This window comes from Capra hircus, chromosome 4 (assembly GCF_001704415.2).
Source record: "Capra hircus breed San Clemente chromosome 4, ASM170441v1, whole genome shotgun sequence".
Taxonomy (NCBI): Eukaryota; Metazoa; Chordata; class Mammalia; order Artiodactyla; family Bovidae; genus Capra; species Capra hircus.
The window spans coordinates 13232578-13256044 of record NC_030811.1 but is presented as its reverse complement, the minus strand read 5'-3'; the positions used below and the strand labels follow the sequence as shown (position 1 = coordinate 13256044).

Sequence of the window (23467 nt, the reverse complement as noted above, 5' to 3'; positions counted from 1 at the left end):
CTCCACTAGCTTTGTTCATAGTGATGCTTTCTAAGGCCCACTTGACTCACATTCCAAGAAGTCTGGCTCTAGGTTAGTGATCACATCATCATGATTATCTGGGTCGTGAAGATCTTTTTTGTACAGTTCTTCCGTGTATTCTTGCCACCTCTTCTTAATATCTTCTGCTTCTGTTAGGTCCATACCATTTCTGTCCTTTATTGAGCCCATCTTTGCATGAAATGTTCCCTTGGTATCTCTAATTTTCTTCAAGAGATCTTTAGTCTTTCCCATTGTGTTATTTTCCTCTATTTCTTTGCATTGATCACTGAAGAAGGCTTTCTTATCTCTTCTTGCTATTCTTTGGAACTCTGCATTCAGATGCTTATATCTTTCCTTTTTTCCTTTGCTTTTCGCCTCTCTTCTTTTCACAGCTATTTGTAAGGCCTCCCCTGACAGCCATTTTGCTTTATTGCATTTCTTTTCCATGGGGATGGTCTTGATCCCTGTCTCCTGTACAATGTCATGAACCTCATTCCATAGTTCATCAGGCACTCTATCTATCAGATCTAGGCCCTTAAATCTGTTTCTCACTTCCTCTGTATAATCATAAGGGATTTGATTTAGGTCATACCTGAATGGACTAGCGGTTTTCCCTACTTTCTTCAATTTGAGTCTGAATTTGGTAATAAGGAGTTCATGATCTGAGCCACAGTCAGCTCCTGGTCTTGTTTTTGTTGACTGTATAGAGCTTCTCCATCTTTGGCTGCAAAGAATATAATCAGTCTGATTTCGGTGTTGACCATCTGGTGATGTCCATGTGTAGAGTCTTCTCTTGTGTTGTTGGAAGAGGGTGTTTGCTATGACCAGTGCATTTTCTTGGCAAAACTCTATTAGTCTTTGCCCTGCTTCATTCCATATTCCAAGGCCAAATTTGCCTGTTACTCCAGGTGTTTCTTGACTTCCTACTTTTGCATTCCAGTCCCCTCTAATGAAAAGGACATCTTTTTTGGGTGTTAGTTCTAAAAGGTCTTGTAGGTCTTCATAAAACCGTTCAGCTTCAGTTTCTTCAGCATTACTGGTTGGGGCATAGACTTGGATAACTGTGATATTGAATGGTTTGCTTTGGAGACAAACAGAGATCATTCTGTCGTTTTTGAGATTGCATCCAAGTACTGTGTTTCAGACTCTTTTGTTGGCCATGATGGCTACTCCATTTCTTCTGAGGGAAGCGTGGCCGGCGGTTGCGAGCCGGCGCACTAAGCACGGCAGAGAAGAGCCACCCACGCCCTAGGCCAGGGCAGGTGGCCGGGAGGAGCAACCCGAGGAGCTGTGGCTGCGCAGGCACAGGAGGGCCTAGAGGAGCTATCCCACGTTGAAGGTCAGGAACGGGGGCAGTAAGGAGATACCCCTCGTCCAAGGTAAGAGAATCCCAAGTAAGATGGTAAGTGTTGCAAGAGGGCATCAGAGGGCAGACACACTGAAACCATACTCACAGAAAACTAGTCAATCTAATCACATGAGGACCACTGCCTTGTCTAACTCAATGAAACCAAGCCATGCCTGCCGGGCAACCCAAGACAGGCAGGTCATGGTGGAGAGGTCTGACAGCATGTGGTCCACTGGAGAAGGGAATGGCAAGCCACTTCAGTATTCTTGCCTTGAGAACCCCATGAACAGTATGAAAAGGCAAAATGATAGGATACCAAGGGAGGAACTCCCCAGGTCATTAGGTGCCCAGTATGCTACTGGGGATCAGTAGAGAAATAACTCCAGAAAGAATGTAGGGATGGAGCCAAAGCAAAAACAATACCCAGTTGTGGATGTGACTGGTGATAGAAGCAAGGTCTGATGCTGTAAAGAGCAATATTTCATAGGAACCTGGAATGTCAGGTCCATGAATCAAGGCAAATTAGAAGTGGTCAAACAAGAGATGGCAAGGGTGAACATCGACATTCTAGGAATCAGTGAACTAAAATGGACTGAAATGGGTAAATACCTAGTAGTGCAATTTGTAGCTCATATAGTAAAGTATTTTTTTTAGACGTTTTCAAGCCGTCTTTTCAAGGTGGCTATACCATTTTACAATGAATGAAAATGAATTCCCTTCAGCAGTATATGAAACTTTCTGTTGATCCACATCTGAATCAGCGTTTGGTGTTGTCAATGGTCAGGATTTCAGCCATTCTACTAGGTGTACACTGATGTTTCATTGTTGTTTTAATGTTCATTTCTCTGATCACATAGACATGGACCATCTTTTCATATGCTTCTTTGCCTTTTGTGAATCTTCTTTGAATAGGTGTCTGTCAGAGTTTTTTGCCCATTTTTTAACCGACTTGTTTTCCTTGTGTGTGTGTGTGTGTGCTTAGTCGCTAAGTTGTATCTGACTCTTTGCAACCCCCATGGACTGTAGCCCACCAGGCTCCTTTGTTCATGGGATTTTCCAGGCGAGACTATGGAGTGGGTTGCCAGTTCTTCCTCCAGGGGTTCTTCCAGACCCAGGGATCAAAACTGCATCTCCTGTGTCTCCTGCTTTGCAGGCAGATTCTTTACCCACTGAGCCACCTTCTTATTGTGTTGTAAAAGTTCTTTTTTAAAATATTTTAGAATCAAGTCCTTTTTCCCTACATATGCAAAGATTTTCTCCCCAGCCTTTGTGTTGCTTATCTTTTCATATTCTTACCAGTTTTTTTTTTTTTTTTTTTTTAAGCAGAGCAGAAGTCTTTCCTTCCAGTTCAGTTCAGTCACTCAGTCATGTCCGACTCTTTGCGACCCATGGACTGCAGCATGGCAGGCCCCGTGTCCATCACCAACTCCCAGAGTTTACTCAAACTCATGTCCATTGAGTTGGTGATGTCATCCAACCATCTCATCCTCTGTCATCCCCTTCTTCTCCAGCCTTCAATCTTTCCTAGCATCAGGATCTTTTCAAATGAGTCCACTCTTCACATCAAGTGGCCAAAGTGTTGGAGTTTCAGCTTCAGCATCAGTCTTTCCAATGAACACTCAGGACTGATCTCCTTTAGGATGGACTGGTTGGATCTCCTTGCAGTCCAAGGGACTTGCAAGAGTTTTCTCCAATACCACAGAAGTCTTTTATTCTAATTAAATGCCATTCATCAATTTCTTTTTTAATGCAGAAGTTTTTTTTATTTTCAGTTCAGAGTTTTCATTTGTATTTTGAAGGGAGGATGAGTAGAGTTGTTCTAAATCTCTTGTGGTTCACCCTGAGGCAAGACTTAACAGTGAATATTGAAAGCAGTAATCAGAGGTCCATACCATTTCTGTCCTTTATTGTGCCCGTCTTTGCATGAAACGTTCCCTTGGTATCTTTAATTTTCTTGAAGACATCTCTAGTCTTTACCATTCTATTGTTTTTCCACTATTTCTTTGCATTGATCACTGAAGAAGGCTTTCTTATCTCTCCTTGCTATTCTTTGGAGCTCTGCATTCAAATGGGTACATCTTTCCTTTTCTCCTTTGCCTTCAGCTTCTCTTCTTTTCTCAGCTATTTTTAAGGCCTCCTCAGACAACCATTTTGCCTTTTTGCATTTCTTTTTCTTGGGGATGGTCTTGATCACTGCTTCCTGTACAATGTCATAAACCTTCATCCATAGCTTTTCAAGAACTGGTTCCAAATCAGGAAAGGAGTATGTCAAGGCTATATATTGTCACCCTGCTTATTTAACTTATATGCAGAGAACATCATGAGAGATCCTGGGTTGGATGAAGTACAAGCTGGAATCAAGTTTGCCAGGAGAAATATCAATAACATCATATATGCAGATGATACCACCTTTATGGCAGAAAGTGAAGATGAACTAAAGAGCCTCTTGATGAAAGTGAAAGAGGAGAGTGAAAAAGTTGGCTTAAAACTCAACATTCAGGAAATGAAGATCATGGCATCTGGTCCCATCACTTCATGGCAAATAGATGGGGAAATAGTGGAAACAGTGTCAGACTTTATTTTTTTGGGCTCCAAAATCACTGCAGATGGTGGCTGCAGCCATGAAATTAAAAGATACTTGCTCCTTGGAAGAAATGTTATGACCAGCCTAGACAGCATATTCACAAGCAGAGACATTACTTTGCTGACTAAGGTCCATCTAGTCAAGGCTATGGTTTTTCCAGTGGTCATGTATGGATGTGAGAGTTGGACTGTGAAGAAAGCTGAGGGCCGAAGAATTGATGCTTTTGAAGTGTGGTGTTGGAGAAGACTCTTGAGAGTCCCTTGAACTGCAAGGAGATCCAACCAGTCCATCCTAAAGGAAATCAGTCCTGAATATTCATTGGAAAGACTCATGCTGAAGCTGAAACTCCAGTACTTTGGCCACCTGATGCAAAGAACTAACTCATTTTGAAAAGACCCTGATACTGGGAAAGATAAAAGGCAGGAGGAGAAAGGGACGACAGAGGATGAGATGGTTGGATGGCATCACCAACACTATGGCATGAGTTTGAGTAAGCTCCAGGAGCTGGCGTCCTGCAGTCCATGGGGTCGCGAAGGGTCGGACACGACTGAACGACTGAACTGAACTGAATGCGAGGAGCAGGGCTTACAAGTTACTCTCCTGCTGAAAGCAGTGCAACTTGGTAGACTGATGCTTTTCCATAACTTGCTATTAACTTAGACAAAATGAATAGTTGGATCTATATCTGGAACAGAAAAAGGGTGGATGAATGGTTAATGAAAGGAAATCTTTGAGAGTCTGAACTTGCCTATATTTACTGAGAAATATATCCAAGTAAGAAATAATAGATAGGACTAAATCTGGTGGATCCAGTGTAGAAGGAAAAAATTAAGTATTTATTGCCAGTTTATTGCCAGAAACACTAAACAAAAAAAATTTTTTTTCCATCTGAAAGAAATGCTTTCTGATGATAATAGTTATAAATATTTTCCCTGATTTGAAAATAGTTTCTGTTTGGTTTTCAGAAGACTGTATGTTTTAGCTCACTTTAATTCCACCTTTCTTGCCTCCAATTTGCTGAGCTTTCTGTGTTCATGGAAACATAACTTTTTATCATGTTGGGAAATACTCCAAAGTAATTCCCTCAAAATTTGCTTTTCTCAAATTTTTGTTTTTAATTTTAATTTTTCTTCCAGTTTTATTGAGATATAATTGACATAGAGCACTGTATAAGTGATAAAGCATAATGATTTGCCTTACAGAAAAAGTAATTTTATCACAGTAAGTTTAGTAAACATCATCTCATATAGATAAAATATTAAAGAAGTTGAAAAAAATCCCTTGTGATGAGAACTCTTAGAATTTTCTCTCCTAACAAATTTCCTATATAATACATGGTAGTGTTAATTATGGGGTTCCCTGGTGGCTCAGCAGTAAAGAATCTTCCTGCAAATGTAGGAGATGCAGGTTTAATCCCTGGGTTGGGAAGATCCCCTGGAGAAGGAAATAATTAACCCACTCCAGTATTCTTGCCTGGAAAATTCCATGGATAGAGGAGCCTGGTGGGCTACAGTTCTTGGGGTCTCAGAGAGCCAGGTATGACTGAGCACAAACGAGCACAAGTGTTAATTATATTTATTATACTGTACATTATATTGCTAGTTCTAGTTATCTTATAGTAAGGATTTTGTAATTCTGACTGCCTTTATCCAATTCTCCCAGTTCCCACTGCCCCCTTATCTGATGATAACAAACCTGATTCCTTCTTCTATGAGCCTGATTGTTTTTGAAGTATAATTGATCTATAACACTGTTAACTTTTGCTACACAACACAGCAATTTGATATTTCTGTACATCTCCAAATGATCACCATGATAAGTCTAGCTAGTATTTATCTCTGTTCAAAGATATTACATAGTAATTGTCTATATTTCCCATACTGTATATTTCATACCGTGACTCACTTATTTTGCAACTGGAAGTTTGTGTGTCTTTATCTCCCTCCCTCTCCTGTTTTGTTTCCTCCTCCCTACCTCTCTTCCCTCTGGCCATGACGTATTTGTTCTCTGTATCTATGTCCCTGTTTCTGTTTGGTTGTGTTAGTTCATTTATTTTGTTATTTAGTGACAACATACAATATTTATCTGTCTCTTTATGACTTATTTCACTTAGCATAATAGCTCTAGGTTCATCAATGTTGTTGAAAATGGCAAGATTTATGGCTGAGTAGATTTCTATCATGTATATACACTGCATACTCTTTATCCATCCATCTATTGTTGGGCACTTAAGTTACTTGGATATCTTGGCTATTATAAATAATACTGCAATGTACATAGGGGTACATATATCTTTTCTAACAAGTGTTGCTGTTTTCTTTGGATAAGTACCCAGAGTTGGAATTGCTGGATTGTATGGTAATTCTGTTTTCAATTTTTTGGGAAGTTCCCCCATTGTTTTCCACAGCGTATATACCAGTTTACATTCCTACCAACAGTGAACAAGTATTCCCTTTTCCCCACATCCTCACCAACACTTGTTATTTCTTGTATTTTTGATAATAGTCGTTTAATGGGTGTGAAGCAATATCTCATCGTGGTTTTGATTTGCATTTCTCTGTCGAGTGATGTTAAGCACCTTTTCAAGTGCCTGTTGACCATCGGTATGCCTTCTATGGAAAAAAAGTCTATTCAGACTCTGCCCATTTTTTAATGAGGTTGTAGTTTGTTTTTTTTTTTTAAGGTTGAGATGTATGAGTTTTTTGAATATTTTGAATATTAATTCATTATTAGATCATTTGAAAATATTTTGTCTGTTCAGTATGCGGCCTTTTCATTTTGTTGGTAGTTTCCTTTGTTGTGCAAATGATTTTTCATTTGATGTATTCCCATTTGCTTATTTTTGCTTTTTCTTCCTTTGCCTGAAGCAACATTCAAAAAATCAGTAAGATCAACATCAGAGTACTGCATATATTTTCTTCTAGTTTTTTCTTTTTTTACTGAAGTATAGTAGGTTTATAATATTAGTTTCAGATGTATAGCATAATGATTCAGTATTTTCACAGATTATATTTCATTAAAAATCCTTCTGATAATGGCTGCTATAGCAGAATACTCTGCTGTACAATATATCCCTGTTGCTTATCTATATTGTATATAGTAATTTGTCATCTCTTAATCCCTTATTCATAATTTCCCCACCTGTCTTTGCTTTCCACTTGGTAACTACTAGTTTGTTTTCTATATCAGTGAGTTTTTGTTCTGCATATACATTTGTTTGTATTATTTTTATATTCCTCATGTAGTTGATAACATACAATATGTGTCTTTTTCTTTCTAACCTATTTCACTAAGTGCAATAGTCTCTAGTTCTATCCATAATGCTGAAAATGACAGAATTTTATTCTTTTTTATGACTAATATTCCATTACATGTACTTACCATATCTTCATATTCATTTGTTTGGTGACTTGGGTTGCTTTTCTATTTTGGCTATTGTAAATAGCGCTGCTATGAATATTGGGGTGAATTTTTCTTTTCAAATTAGTGTTTTCATTTTTTCCAGATACACAGCCAGGAGGAGAATTGCTGGATCACGTGGTAGTTCTATTTTCAGTTTTTTGAGGGAACTCCATACTGTTCTCCATAGTGGCTGCAGCAATTTACGTTCTCACCAACAGTGTAGGAGGGTTCCTTTTCCCCATGCTCTCTCCATCATTTATTATTTGTACATTTTTGATGACCATTCTGATTGGTATGAGGTAATACCTCAGTGGTTTTGATTTGCATTTCTCTAATAATTAGCAGTGTTGAGCATCCTTACACTTGTCTCTTGGTCATTCATACATCTTTAGAAAATGTCTATTCAGTTTCCCTGGGTAGCTGTGGAACCAGGGATCCCAAGTCTAGTGTCACCCTGCCGCTGGGTGGAGCCGGTTACTGACATAGCTGGCCATAGCATCACATGTGTGTGTTACAGAGCTTCCATTGGCCTGGTGGTGTGTAAGACTGTGGCCCAGGGGATCCTGGGTGTGATGCCTGCACACTGGTGGATGAGGTGGTTCCCAGGGCTGGTGGCAGCTTTCTGGGATGTGGGATCAGGTCCTGAGTCCTCTGGCAGGTAAGGCTAGGTTCCAGGGTGGCTGTGTGTTCAGAGGGTCTTGAGGCAATCAGCTTGATCATGAGTGGCCCAGTGTTGCTGCCTGGCTTGCTGCTTGGCCCTGAGCATCTAAGGACTGGTGCTACTGGTAGGCAGTGGAACCAGTTCCCTGGACTAAAAGCTAGAGGGATGATTCCAAAATGGCATCCTCATAGAAGAATGAGCTCCTCACAGTGGCAGTTTATAGTGTCCATGTCCCCAAAGTCAGTTCTATTTGCCTTGTACCTCTCCAGAAGGCTTCACAAGATTGGAGGTGTGTCTCACCCAGGTTCCATTTAAATGATTGCTTTTGCTCTGAGCCATAGAGCTTCAGTGAGATTTCATGTTTGCTTTTTAAGAGTGGAGTCTTTATTTTTTTTTTGTTAATCCCACAGCCCTATTGCTCTCCCAAAATTCAGCACTGCTGGCCTTCAAAGCCAAATGTTCTGGAGCTCCTCTTCCTAGTACAGGAATCCCAGGCTGAGGAGCAGCTTGAGGTCTGGCTTAGACCCCTTGCTTTTCAAGGAGAAACTCTGAAATTGTAATTATCCTATTTGTGGGTCATCCCACCCGAGGATCTAAGTCTTGACTATATCATGTCACTAACCCTTCTGCCTGTCTCACTGTGGTTCCTTCTTTACATCTTTACTTATAGAAGATCTCTGTTAGTCTTCTGACCTTTTATATTAATAGTTGTTCTATAAACACTTAATAATTTTTTGTTACTGTGGAAGGAGGTGAGCTCAAGGTCTTCCTTCTCCACCATTTTTGCCCCTCCTGTCCCAGTTTATTTGGCAATTTTCTTCAGGATGATTAGCTTCTAAAAATCACACTCCCATAGGTCTTCCATATCTACTCCATTTTCTCTCTTTTTTTTCTTTTAATGTTTTTATTTGATTTTTTCCTGTTGATCTTCATTTGAATTCATTGATCTTACACTAGACTGGATCAAGTCTGCTATTAAATCCACATGCTCTTTTCTTAATTTCACATATTATTATTTGTTCCTTAAGATGGAATATCTGCAGTCCCTCCCATCAGGAAGCTTGCACAAGACTCTTAGACATAGCCTCATTCACCAGAGGGCAGACAGAAGGAATATCTGATTACTTTTGTGGATTCTAATTTTTCATTGAAATATTGGTTTTTGTATTTTGTGTATCTTTTCCCCCATTTTCTTTGATCTAAGTTATTTTGAAGTCTTGAGGCTTCAGTTTCTGTGATATATCTGAGATTTCTTCTATTGGCTCTTTAATCCCTTGGTTATTGATCAAGTTTTCCTGCTTTTTAATATTTGGAATAATAAATCATAAAGAATATAGATTATTTTATCATATATTAAGATTAATGAAGCGAAGCTTAGTTTTTTCTCCCTAATGACAATTAAACTTGTTGAAATCCACCTTGCTCCTTTTAGGGCTTGTTCCTTTTAGAGTTAAGACAAATTTCAGTTATGTTTTTTCATGTTAGGACTTAGGCAATGCCTACGAAAACCTCCACAGACATCTTTAGAATATTTTCAACATATACTTTCTCTCTATAATCTCATCCCCTAAAATTCTAGCTTTTTTATTTGCCCATAACTCCAATCTCTGTTGGAGATTTCAGCTCCTTACTCTTGGGAGAAAGCCTGTGTGAATGTGAAGCTTACTTGCACTCCCTTTAAACAAACTTGTCCTACATCGTTCAGTCGTGTCCAACTCTTTGTGACCCGGAGTGGGTAGCCTATCCCTTCTCCAGCAGATCTTCCTGACCCAGGAATTGAACTGGGGTCTCCTGCATTGCAGGTAGAATCTTTACCAGCTGAGCTACCAGGGAATCCCCAACTTAAAAAGCACACTCATTCAATTCACTTCTGACTGCATTAACAATTTTGTATTTCTGAACAAAGTGTTTTTGGGAAAAAATATTTTGGAAAATTGATGTTTTGCACTTAACAAGTATTTTTAAAACTCATTAATAACTAAATCAGGAAAATAGTAGATTGCATCAGTTTGAGGAGGGTTTGGCAAGGGCGCATGTACATAGTTATACACCCAACAACCATATTAGATCACAGTTTTCTTTATGTTTAATGCCTGTTTGAGTGGGTAAGTTACAAGGACAATATAATGCTGAGTTTTATCTTCAAAGATATAATTAATCTGAAAGATCAAATCAAGGACTTCCTTGGTTGTCCAGTCAAGACAAGTCTCCACACTGCAGGGGGCATGGGTTTGATCCCTGTTAGGAGGAACTAGGATCCTGCATGTCATGTGCCACAACCAAAAAGCAAACGAAATATCAAGTCATAAGCCTGAGAAGTGAATATTAAGCAAGTTGATTTGTGGCTGTTAAAAAAAAGTAGGGTAAAATAAGGGTAGTTATTATGTGCTAAATTGCGTCCCCCCCCCTTAATGTAAATGTTGAGGTTTTAACTGTCAGAATGTGTCCATAACTAAGCTTGCATATTTAAAATGTAATTAAGCTAAACTGAGATCATTAGGTTGGGCACTAATATGGTACAACTGGTGTCCTTTTAGAGCAGATGATTAGGCTGCAGACATACATGAAAGGAAAAGTGAGTAAAGTCATAGAGAAAAAATTGCCATTACAAGCCGAAGGAGAGGCTTCAGAAGAAACTAAACCTGTTGATTCCTTGCTCTTGGACATCTAGCCACTGGGGCAATAAGAAAATATATTTTTGTTGTTGAGTCCATGTAGTTTGTGGTGCTTTGTTATGGCACTCCTAGAAAACTAACACTTTAGCTCAGAGGTATAAGAAATAATCACATAAATGTCAAGTAACAGTGTGCCAAACAATATGTATGGAGTCAGTTATCAAAGGTATTATTAAAGAAGTAATTAAAGAAAAAAGAACAAATAGTACATTGTTTTCAAGTTTGGGAAAAATTTCTTTCTTACTTAAAGGTCCTAAAAATGAAGTCTTCAAGAAAACAATATCTTTCTTTGAATACTAACACAAATATCTCTTAGGTATTTCCAGTTGAACTCTCACTTTAAGAAGTCACAGTAATCATATCAGAATTTCTTATTAAGTTGCCCTTATTAAGCCTGCACTTCTCTGAAGTCCTCTAAAAGGAGCATATAATCAAAATTTACCTTAAAATTAAAACTATGGGGAAATAGAAACCATTTTGTAGACAAAAAGTACATGTGGATGTGTGTGTGTGTGTATTCTTCAGTCAGCAAACCAAGATGAAGATGAGCAAATTAATTCAAAAGCGCCAAAATAAATCTCCTCTGTGTTAAATCTTTCCCAACTTTGTGACATAAATATGACACTGAGATATTGCTATACAATTTGACCTGAAATGCAAAAAGTCATCAGGACCACATACCTACTTCTCAGGCACCTAGACAGGCAGGAGTTTGTCATATGAAAAGTTCCTCAAATTTATCTAAGCTTATATTGTATAAAGAATAGCTTATGGTATCTCTACACAGAAAATATTTGCATAGACAGAAAATATTTTTACTTTTAAAAAAGCACTGGTCACTAGGAATAAACTGAGTAAAGACCTCCAGAAACTCTGCTCCAGAAAATAAAAAATCACACTGACAGAATCTGTCAAAATCATCTTTTTCAAAACCTAGAAGTTAAAGACTTGCAAAAATGTCAGTGTTCATCAGGAAAAACTGCTGACCTTGTTAAGAACAGCGAGGTCTGCAGGGTTTTAACTTATTCCGTAGCCATCATCATCACTCCAGCTCCACGGTACCCTGGAAAACAAACAGCCCAACAGCCATGGTGAGACCCAGCGTCCTTACAACCTCTGGAAGGTGTAGCCAAGAGCAAAGGAACAAACTAACTTATGATATGTGGAAAAGAATTTACCATTAGTATATAAAACTTGGGATTAGGATTAGAACCTAAGCATACCAGAGATTCTGAACTCTTAGACTTTAATACGAATTATGGAATCATGACTGAATTTTATAACCAATGTTGGAAAATGCAAATAATATTTTTATTTATAACTGCAATGTAAAATATATATGTGCATATATACTGCATATATATATTTTATTTATATGTATATGTATACATACTTCTGTCACCAAAGGCAGCTAGAGGAAAGTAAGAAATAAAGAGAAGCATTAAGCATACACAAGTTAATCCTTAAAATATATATATAATAGAATAGTATCTACTATTATAAACCAGGCACTCTTGACAACAAGCAAGAGTAATGCATGAGAAAGAAGCTTATAATCAGCTCCTTGTAGCTGGCTTTTGGGCACTGAAATTACCCTGCAAAATAGAAGTCAGAAGACTTGCTGATTCACTCTGATGTGCAGTAGGTAAGCATTTATTCTGGACCACTGCATTTTGGGAAGAGGCTTGGCTTGTAATATTTACTTATGTTTTATCAGCATATTAAATGTGTTGAAATCCCTGGGATTTATGAAGTCCTATAGAAAGTGAACAGAAAATAGATGATTTCTACGATCTGATCACTGGACCTAGCAAATAGATGATTGTTATCATTGAAATGAAGTTTCATATTCTGACCGATGTTTTCAAGACAAAATAGGAGCAGAAATTTTCCAGATAGCAATTGCTGGAGAAAAATTCATGAGTAGGCAAGAGTGGTAGAATTTATAGCGTAAGTTTTAGACTGGTCTTCTCTGGGGAAAAAAATTAGCTCCAAATTCAGATAAATGCACAAATGCAGTAACCCATTCAGTATGTTAGTGCTGTCTGTCATCTTTCATAGTTACTTTCACAGTTGCTTTCTCACTAGTGGAGACTATGGGTGGAAGGAATTATGGGAGATTTAAAGAAAGAAAATTCAAGAAACCATCTGGAAGAAGACTAAGGAAACAGAATGGTTTCTGGGAGCATCGAGGACCAATTGATGTGAATACCCATGAGTTTAAGGGGTCTGAGTCATCATGTTTGTGGGTTGTCTGTGGATCTGTGTGTGCAGGCAAACCCATCCATCATCTAGATTTAATGTTCATGACACTAAACAGAGAGGAGATAATGATATCTCCCAATGTAGGACATGTATTTAGGGAAAAAGTGTTATCAAATACTTAAGAGACAGATACTTAAGGAATAGCCTAAAGCAGGGAAGGGTAGTGAAAGTGAAAGTCGTTCAGTCGTGTCTGACTCTTTGTGACCCCATGGACCATACAGTCCATGAAATTCTCCAGGCCAGAACTGGAGTGGGTAGCCTTCCCCGTTTCCAGGGGATCTTCCCAACCCAGGGATCGAACCCAGGTTTCCCACAGTGCAGGTGGATTTTTTTTACCAGCTGAACCACTGGGGGAGGCCAAGAATACTGGAGTGGGTTGCCCATCCCTTCTCTAGTGGATCTTCCTGACCCAGGAATCAAACCAGAGTCTCCTGCATTACAGGAGGATTCTTTGCCAGCTGAGCTTTCAGGGAAGTGCTGGGGAAATAAGAGTTGCATCTCAAAGAGTTTCCAAGTAATTGCTAATATTTGCAGTGGAAAATTTTGATAATTACTGCACATTAACACTTCCCAGCAGACAAAGATTGTTCACTCCCTGAGAAAGATCCACTCCTTTGAGGGGCTGCAGTAACAAGCTCCTTGGGGATTGCACTTATTACTTCATGAATCTTTCCAACTGTAGCATACGGATGCAGGAACAAGTGCGTAATATTGAGATCAAGTGCATAATACATATCCTTGGGGATTTTACTTATGGGACAAACACTGGAGTGTGACTTATCTGTAGAAGTTTCATACCAAGATTCTCCTGAGTGCAGACCTCTTTGCCTTTCTTGAGTTCTTATCTCTCTGCATAAACAGGTTCACAGACGGGCACATGCACACCCACACTCCCATAGACGGTGCAGCAGGAGACCCAGGAGAGGAGGGGCAGGCTTTGTGCTCCTTTGTAGGAAAGACATAGAACAGTGAGAGTATGCTTTGCCATTTGTTCCTGGGCTCTGCAGGAATGTCGCTGGGGAATGGGCTGGCTTTAGGTGATCAGACTCTAAAGCCGTTACACCTAGAGGCTCCTGAGCACCCTGAATCCTGTCCTTCGATCAGGACAGAAAAGGTGTCTGGGACTCCCCATCTACTGCACTCACTCCAGGGAGCAGAAGACTCAGCTCCAGCCATTCCCATCTCTGTGAGTTTTCCTCTACATTCAAGTCCAAGTTGAGGAAAAGATCAGAAATAGTAGCAGCTCCCAGTTATATAAATCCTTATTTACACATTGATTAATGGTTTCAGAAGAGCAGGAGAGAAGGCTGGCAGAATCATCAGGTTTAGGAAAAAGAAAAAAGCTACCCTTCTGAAGACCCCTTTCTTGCTCTGTGCTGGGGTCTCAGAGTCACATCTGATACCCACACTGTCTAAACATAGGTTTCTTACTCCTCCTAGTCAGAGCCCCTCCCTGGTGCCCCACTTTATTGGAAGGGGCTGGTAAACTCAGTGTCCCGAAGTCGCGGTGTCAAACTGAAAGGGGCATAAGAATGTCTAGAGCTGATGTCTCTCCTTACAAACGATGAATCCAGAAGTCTCGTATAACTTGTCCTTCATTGTCTTTCATTTCTCCCTCTGCTGAGGACCATCTGCTCCTACTGAATCCTGGAAATGTCCTGCCAGGAAGTGAGAACAACGGGGCTCCTTTCTTTGCTGCCCAGTAGGAAGGTGTTTAATAAAGAGCAGGGAGAAATCCCTCTAGCTACCTGATAAAGGTCCCATTAGTGTTTCTTTTGCAGCAGGGAAGCTGGTAAATGTTCCATCTAGTTTAACCTGATTTTGCTGTCTAGAATTATTCTCCAGTGATGCGTGTCCTCATTTGAGGGAAATCCTGTGTCATCTTCTAGAGTGTGATAACCTGAGTACCTCTGTCACTTATCAGCTTTAGGGGAAAGTTCTAGCTGGTGAAAATATGGTGAAATGTCCCTACTACAATAACAGTTTCTCTATTTACATGTCTGTGCACCTGGCAAGTTTTCAGTGAATATTTTTGTCTTACCCCTTCACATTTAAGTCAATTTTTTAAAATGGAATAAATAAAAATCTATCATTTCTAAATTTTGCCATTGAAAAAGAAAAGATAATCCATAGTATTTCTATTGTTGTAATGAGGCATAGGATTTCCAATACTTTCCTCTAAACTGCAAAAACTTGGTTATTTTCATAAATATTTCAGCATTCTAATTTTTAATATTCAAATTACTATTTATGAAGCTAACAGTTTTCATGTTCATATAATCTGACTTCTGTTTTATAAAAGATGAGAGTTGATGATCTGTTAACAGGAAATTACTGGAAAGGCATTCTAGGAAGCCCTGACCTGAGCTTATAAACCATCAGGGTCCACTGAGGTATGAGGAGTAGGAGCAAAAGATTTCATTTTAGCAACAGGTCAGAGAAAGCAGTGATCACTCTGTAGACACAAAGCAGGATAGGAGATGTCCTAGGACTAATAAAGCCTTCTGATAATCATCCTGCAGGATACAGTTTATTAATGCATTTCATTATTTTTTAACTAGAAAAAAAATCTCTAAGTACATGTTAAAATTAAGCAGAAATTTAAATATATTAAGTGAATGTCCTTTAAGGTATATTCTTATTTTATATACAATATGCCACATGTATTCTTTTAACTTGTAGTGGAAACATGCCTGAAATATAGATTACATTTTCTAGATATTCAGGCTTTTACAGCTGAACTTAGAAGCTAATATCAGATAAACAGGAGCTCCATGGAACGATGAGGAAGAAAGACAGGCATTAGAGAGCATACGTCTGGGAGCCAGAGAATCAGGCAGTGTTATTAGGGTACTGACAGTGAAAGGCAAAAAGCTGCTGGAGATTTGATTTATGTGTAAATTTTCAATTTGTATAGAAGACTAATTCTACATTAAACTGCATTACTAGGTCCCTCAGCAGACAGGTCAGGTCAGGAAGGCAGATCAGAACTAACCCGTAAGCCAGGAGCCAGCATGGAGGCTTTGAATGCTTGTGGTGACATTAGAACATTTGATGTTTCTGCTAGCATTCATTGCAACATTAGTACCTAAAACTAATATTTTAGAGACATGTACCAAAATAGAATAAGAGCCTTAGAATCATTTTACTAGCTGCCTCACTCCACCTGCTTTAGAACCTGATGCTATCCTATACTGTCGCTAGAGAGAAACCCCTCTGGTCTACTCTCCCTGGCACAAAACACAAATATGTGTCGCTCGAAGAAGTTAATAATTCAGTTCCTCCAATATGCTGTATTTACTCATTTGATTCCTTATTTATGGCTCTTATTTGAAATCAGGGTCTGATGATCTATTTGTTTGACCCCAATGACAGTGACTAAAAATTAGACTTTTCTTCAGTTTCAAGCTTTGAATGGTGACTCTGTTCCTTGGTAAGTACTCCTGAAAGTGGACTCTCTCCTCAGTATATAATCGTATTCCATCCTAAACGTGCCTTCCTATTTTTGAAAATCTCCTGAACACATTTCATGTGATAAACAGACAAGAGACTTTAATTATTTATGGTGAATAATAGAGCTAATATTGGATAGTATTGCTTAGATTCTATTCTATCTAAAGAGAACTATTTTATAAAATGTCCTCAGGTACAAGATACATAATATAAAGGAGGCTAGTAGACTGAGTGTAAGTAAAGGCAGTTTTTGACATTAGAAATTAAACTTTCTTACTTTGCTGTGGATTAATATCTATACGACTATAACTACAAAGTCACTAGAAAGTATTCATTGAATTTTTTAATAATCAATTATCCTCTTCAATTTGACACCAGAAAACCACACTCATCCCTCTGCCCAATTATGTCCAATCCAATTTTGTATTTCATAGGTGATATACAGACAAGGGACTTTGAAGCTAATGCTACGAATGTCCCATACGTAACACCTTGCCCTCCCACTTCAGAGCACACTGGCCTGATTTCCAAATGCCAGCAGCTTCATTTCCTTGATTGCAGGTTCCCAGAAACCAGAGCCACTTTACTATCCCATCACCCAGTGAAAAGGAGCCCTAATTCTTGGTCCACCCACCTCAGGGCTCTCACCCAATAATAGATACTGGTTGGTATATAGATACTCTAGGTCCCTTCTACTCCAAGTGGGTTCACACTGAGATGCATATCCTACACGGGCTCTGAGATTTTTCCATTAGGATCTAATTTCAGTTACTCCTATTTTGTCCTACTGCAGCATCCAAACTTAAGCAGCTGCCTTGATGTGGTCATGTCACTTTTCCATTCCTTTGTTAATTGATGTTCATAGATTCGAAATCATAGAACTTACTATGGAATTCATTGTTGATCACACTATTTTGAAATGTGACTTTGACTCTCATTTTTTTCCCCTAAAAAATGAATTTATAAAGAGATACCAGCCAGATTATTCTCATCAAGTGAGGTTCCCCAAACTTAATTTTTCTTGGAATAAGTAAATTAAATCATACATTTCTAAAACTAATTATAAGAACCCTTGCAACATATATCTCTTTGCTCACATGAATTATAAGCTCAAGCAAAGAGACAAGTCTATGTTTCAACCTTTTTTAAATAAGCTAAGATAGATATTTTACTTGGAAGGTAGAAAAAAAATTAGTATATATAATCGTATAAATCTATGTGAAAGTGAAAGTCACTCAGTCGTGTCCTACTCTTTGTGACCCAATGGACTAAACAGTCAGGCCAGAATACTGGAGTGGGTAGCCTTTCCCTTCTCCAGGGGATCTTCCCAACCCAAGGATCAAACCCAGGTCTCCTGCATTGCAGGTGGATTCTTCACCAGCTGAACCACAAGGGAATTCATTTTTATTTTGATATCTCTGGTGACAGAAAATTTAAAAACCCCTTCATGTTTTAATGGGCTTGTGGATCGTTTAGATCATTTTTCATGTGAAGTAAGTTCAAGTAAATATTTGCACAATTGCCATTTGATTATTTTTCATTAGTGATTTGCAGAAAATGTTTTATATTCCAAATATGAGCCCTGAATTTATTGTACCTGTTATGAATAATTCATACTTTCTTGATGATGCCTCCAGATAAATAGCAGTTAATTTCTTAGTTTTATCACTCTTTCATGTTGTTTAATATTCCACTCAATTCAAGGTCATAACTATGCCACAAAGCTTATTTCTATCTTTTATATTTAGATCATTACCTACCTGTATTTCTATTTTGGTTGGATTTTATTTCTCCATGTAAATAGACAACTGATCCAGCATTATTATTGAAAACACCTGTGCCTTTGTCTTGGTTCAGATGTGCTTGTGGAGTCATGGGAATGTGCATTTTTGAACTTCTGGTTTAATCATGCTATTTCATGAGTCTACTTAATTATCTTTGCCTCAGCAGAACATTGCCTGACTGTAACTTTATAGGTCTCAATATTTCATAGGGCAAATCCTTTTACTTCATTCTTCTTTATCATTTCCTTCTCTTTTCTTGATCTTTCATATTTTCTCATAAAACTTATAAGAAAGATTATCAATTTCTGCACATTAAAAACCTCCCTTAAATTCTGATTTGGATTTCATTGAACCTACAGATCAATATGAAGAGATGTAAAATCTTTACAAAATGTTCATTTATTCCATAAAATATTATGCATGTTCCAGAGTTTGGATATTTGCTTATTATAAAAGGTCATCTACAGAGATTTTAATGTTTTCAGCATTCATTAGTGTGTTGTCAATAAAAACTGAAATTTATTTTCTGAATTATTTTATTGACATATAGTTTGTTTACAATTTTATTAGGTTCAGGTGTGCAACCTGGTGATTCAGTGTTTTGTATTAATAGATTATCCTTTATTTAAAGTTATAACATATTGCCTATATTCTTGTGCTCTACAGTGCATTTTCTTTATCCTATGTGTTGTAGTTTTGACCTCTAATTTCCTATCCCTATATTGCCCTCTATTCATCTTTTATTTAGAATAATCTTAATAAAGTTTGCATATGGCTGCTGCTAAGTCGCGTCAGTTGTGTCCAACTCTGTGCGACCCCATAGACAGCAGCCCAACAGGCTCCTCTGTCCCTGGGATTCTCCAGGCAAGAATATTGGAGTGGGTTGCCATTTCCTTTTCCAATACATGAAAGTGAAAAGTGAAAGTGAAGTAGCTCAGCGGTGTCCGACTCTTTGCGACCCAATGGGCTGTAGCCTACCAGGGTCCTCCGTCCATGGCATTCTCCAGGCAAGAATACTGGAGTGGGTTGCCATTGCCTTCTCCTTTGTATATGGCTAGAAAGTACTTATTGGTTATACCTTAAATTTTTAAACTGAAATTTCAGTCTTCATGTCTATAAGCCATCTATTTCAAATTTCAACCCTTTAACTCCCCACTTCAAAAATGTGGGGAATAGTTTTCTTATTATTCCTTCTCATAATTCTTCTCCTGTATTAGTTGATTTTGTAAACTCATTTTTACATTGTCAAGATTGCATTATAGTTATTTCTTACTCAGTCTCCCTTAAGCTATCATTTAATCTGGATAATCTTTAGAATTAGAAATTACTGTATTTGATAGAAATATTTGTTTTAACACAAAATATGTTAGAATGAGTACCAATTCCACTGATTAGTGTCGAGGAATTACCATAAATCTCTCTAGCTCAGTTACAGGATGGCCCGGGTAGAAAAGTGTACATACTGACCAATGAAACCTCCATATTTTGAGGTGCTGCTGTTTTATTAGCTCTATTAGGAAGGAGAAATTCTATTTTTGGTATCAAAATTTTCTTCCATTTCAGTGCTGTTCAATTTAAGAAATTTAATCTATCTTCACTATTATTTTTTCTAACTTTTAGTTGAATTGAAAATGATGGTATTAGAGATGAAGATATAATAAATATAATAAATAGTTTATTCAGACAAAAAAATCACCCTAAATAGTTAAGATATTACTGTATTCATTTTTCACCATCCAATGTGACTCAGTGGTAAAGTCTGCCTGCCAATGGAGGAGACTCAGAAAAGGTGGGTTTGATCCCTGGTTTGGGAAGATTCCCTGGAGGGGGGCAATGGCAACCCACTCTTACCTGGAAAATCCCATGGATAGAGGACCCTGGTGGGCTGTGGCCCATAGGGTCGCAAAATGTCAGACATGACTAAATGACTGAGCACACATAGCAAAATTTCACAGTATTGGCAACATTATTTATTTAAACCCTTCCAAATGAAATCACACCATAGATACACGGATCTAGGACTGTTCTTCAACTTTGTTCAAGCTATTGTTCCTAAAGGGCAACAGCCCTCTGAATTGTTGCCTTTCTTTCATTGATATTTTGCAAAGTTGAAAATGCTACCAAATATTTCTTCAGAATGCCTGCTTAGTTTATTTACTTTCTGGTAAATTTAACTTTTCCATAGGAAATTTCCCTGAAACTTTCACCTTTCAGGTAAGCCTCGCTTCAAAGCAGGTGTAAGATATTCGTTTATTTAGGTGTCGCCATTTTCTCCACATATATGTTATGGTCCCTGTCCTTATGCATATTCAAGAACACCCAGATGAAACACTTTGCTTAAATTACATGGATTATTCATAGTACTTTTTGTAAGAGAGCAATTTTTAAGTTATTAAGTTTTCTAATTGTGAACTTTTTCTGGTAATGTTGAACTCATGTCCAGATCAACAGACAGAAAGCAGTGATAGAAGATGCCCACAGAGACTACACAGATGAGTATAGGATAATTTGTTAAGCCAGAAGGAAGAAAGAACTTAAAAATTATGGACTAATAACCTTATAATAAAGATAATTTGGAAACACCACCTCAGCCAATTAATCCACATTAGTATTACCTATATTGAGATTAATTAGCACTATCTGTATGTGTATTCAAATTAAAGGTTTTAATATGTTTCTTTTCTAAAAAAAATTTGAACTTAAATTACGGGCAATCAATGGAAAAATCATAATTGAGAGACATACAAAACAAGAGCTCATACTCCAAAAATATCACTGGCAAGGCCAGAAAGAGTAACTATTTCAGACTAGAGGAGATAAAATATTTTATGTGATACTGGATTTGAATCTTAGACCAGAGATGCTGAAATCTGTACCTAGAATAGGGAATCATTGGTGTCATATCTCCTGACTTTGGTAAAGATAATGAAAATAAATTAGTGAATATCCTTGTTCTGAGATAATAAACAGCTTAGGGATGTGTTGACATTATGGTTTCCTTTATGTGGTCCACAGAAAATCAACAAAATACATACAGAGTAAAAAAAATGATAAAAACATTAAAACTGATAAAATGTATATACTAGGTTTGTTTATATGTTCTGATATTTTCTGAAAATTTGAATTACTTCATAATAATAAAAAAGGAAAAGAAGCACTGAAATTAAAAAAAAAAACAACAACTCAGAGATATAGTGTCAAGAACACAGGCATCCTCCAAATTCTCTTCCTGTAAGTAACTCTGGTTTTCCTTGCTGTCCAGCTCTGACCTTCCCATCACACTTCAGTCCCTTAGAGACTGCCTGTGGGAATGGAGGGCAACCAATCATGGGTTGCAGAATTCATCCTACTGGGCTTTCAGCTCAGTGAAGACATGGAATTGCTCCTCTTTGCTATCTTCATCCTGTTATATGCCTTCAACCTGCTGGCAAATGGCATGATCTTGGGACTCATCTCGCTTGACCGCAGACTGCACACCCCCATGTACTACTTCCTATCTCATCTGGCCATCACTGACGTAGCCTATGCTTCCAGCCATTTGCCCAATATGTTGGAAAACCTAGTGAAACACAAGAAAACCATCTCCTATTTCTCATGCACCATGCAGATGGTTTCCTATTTGGCCTTTGCTTCTGTAGAGTGCCTGACTTTGGTGGTGATGTCCTATGACAGGTTTGTGGCGATCTGCCACCCACTGCAGTACACGGTCATCATGAACTGGAGGGTGTGCTCGTTCCTGGCCATCGCTTGCTGGGCGTGTGGATTTTCCCTGGCCATAGTCCAAGTAAGTCTGTTTCTACGGCTGCCCTTCTGTGGGCCCCAGAAGGTAAACCACTTTTTCTGCGAAATCCGATCTGTCCTCAAAGTGACCTGTGGAGAAACCTGGATCAATGACATTTTCCTCCTTGCAGATGGTGTGTTTATCTTAATTGCTCCCATTTCCCTGGTGCTGGTCTCCTACATGCGAATTCTCTGGGCCATCCTGAAGATCCAGTCAAAGGAGGGCCGCAAGAAAGCCTTCTCCACCTGCTCCTCCCACCTCTGTGTGGTTGGGTTCTACTTTGGCATAGTCCTGATGGTGTACATGATCCCTGATGACAGTAATCGAGAGGAGCCGCAGAAAATCCTTTTCCTGTTTTACACCTTCTTCAACCCATTACTGAACCCCCTCGTCTACAGTCTAAGGAATGCTCAAGTGAAGGCTGCCTTCCACAGAGCACTGCAGAAAAGGACGACAGTGTGACGCAGGGCAGATTTATGGTTTAGAAAATTTCCAACACAATGCATGACTTAAGGATGAGAATTCTCAATCACATCAGCAAGATGCCAGAATAGGAACCCCAAGCCCCCCTTCCTCCATGGAGATGACAACATAGATCTAAGTGCTGTCGTGGGGACACTAGAAAACACAGAGTTTGCAGCACCCCAGACTAGGACAAAGCCAACAAGATATACAGTGAAGCTTTTAGGCGAATGTGTGGCCTTTGACTCACCAGACCTCCTTCTCCTCCCTGTTCCAGTGATAGGATCTGGAAAAAATTCCCAACTCCCAGCTCTCCTGCAGGAGAGAGAGAAAAAGATAGGCCCGTGCCTATCCTTTCTAGCTTTTCAGGTGGGGCAGGAAGCCTGTAGGCTTGTTTTCTGTCATGCCTGACTTACAGCACTCGTGGGAAAGGCAATTTGGACTCCTTGTTGGGACCACAAAGAAACATAGCAAGCGCCAACTTTTTACACTTACACAGAGATTTTTAAATATTCACAATTAAGGTAGATGTGTAGTGTTATCTCGTTGTGATGGGAGAGTCCCTGATGACATATGATATTGAATGTGTTTGCACCTGCTTCCTTACCATCTGTATATCTTTTCTGGCAAGATATCTCTTTGTATCTTTTGCCCATTATTATGTACTGTAATAAACTTTACTTTTTAGAGCAGTTTTAGAGTCACAGAAGAGTTGTGGAAGATACAGATATACCCAATTTACCCCCTGCCTCTGCACACACAAAATGTCCCCCATATCACTCTCTCTCCACAAAATGGTACCTTTATTATCATTCATCAACTTGCATTGACACAATATTATCACCCAAAGTCCATCACTTATGTAAGATTTCAGTCATGGTGTTGTATACTCTCTGTGTTTGCACAAGCGTATAATTGTGTGTATCCAGTATGTGAACTGTGAACTTCCAGATGTTCAAGCTGGTTTTAGAAAAGGCAGAGGAACCAGAGATCAAATTGCCAAAATCCACTGGATCATCGAAAAAGCAAGA

The 23467-nt window shown here is 38.5% G+C and overlaps 1 protein-coding gene across 1 annotated transcript; it reads left to right on the top strand.

Moving 5' to 3' along the window:
• LOC102187456 (olfactory receptor 2A2-like) lies at nt 21504-22436 on the top strand. The gene is made up of 2 exons (XM_005679569.2): nt 21504-21755; nt 21801-22436. Exons 1-2 carry the CDS (start codon nt 21504-21506, stop codon nt 22434-22436), a joined length of 888 nt encoding a protein of 295 aa, XP_005679626.2.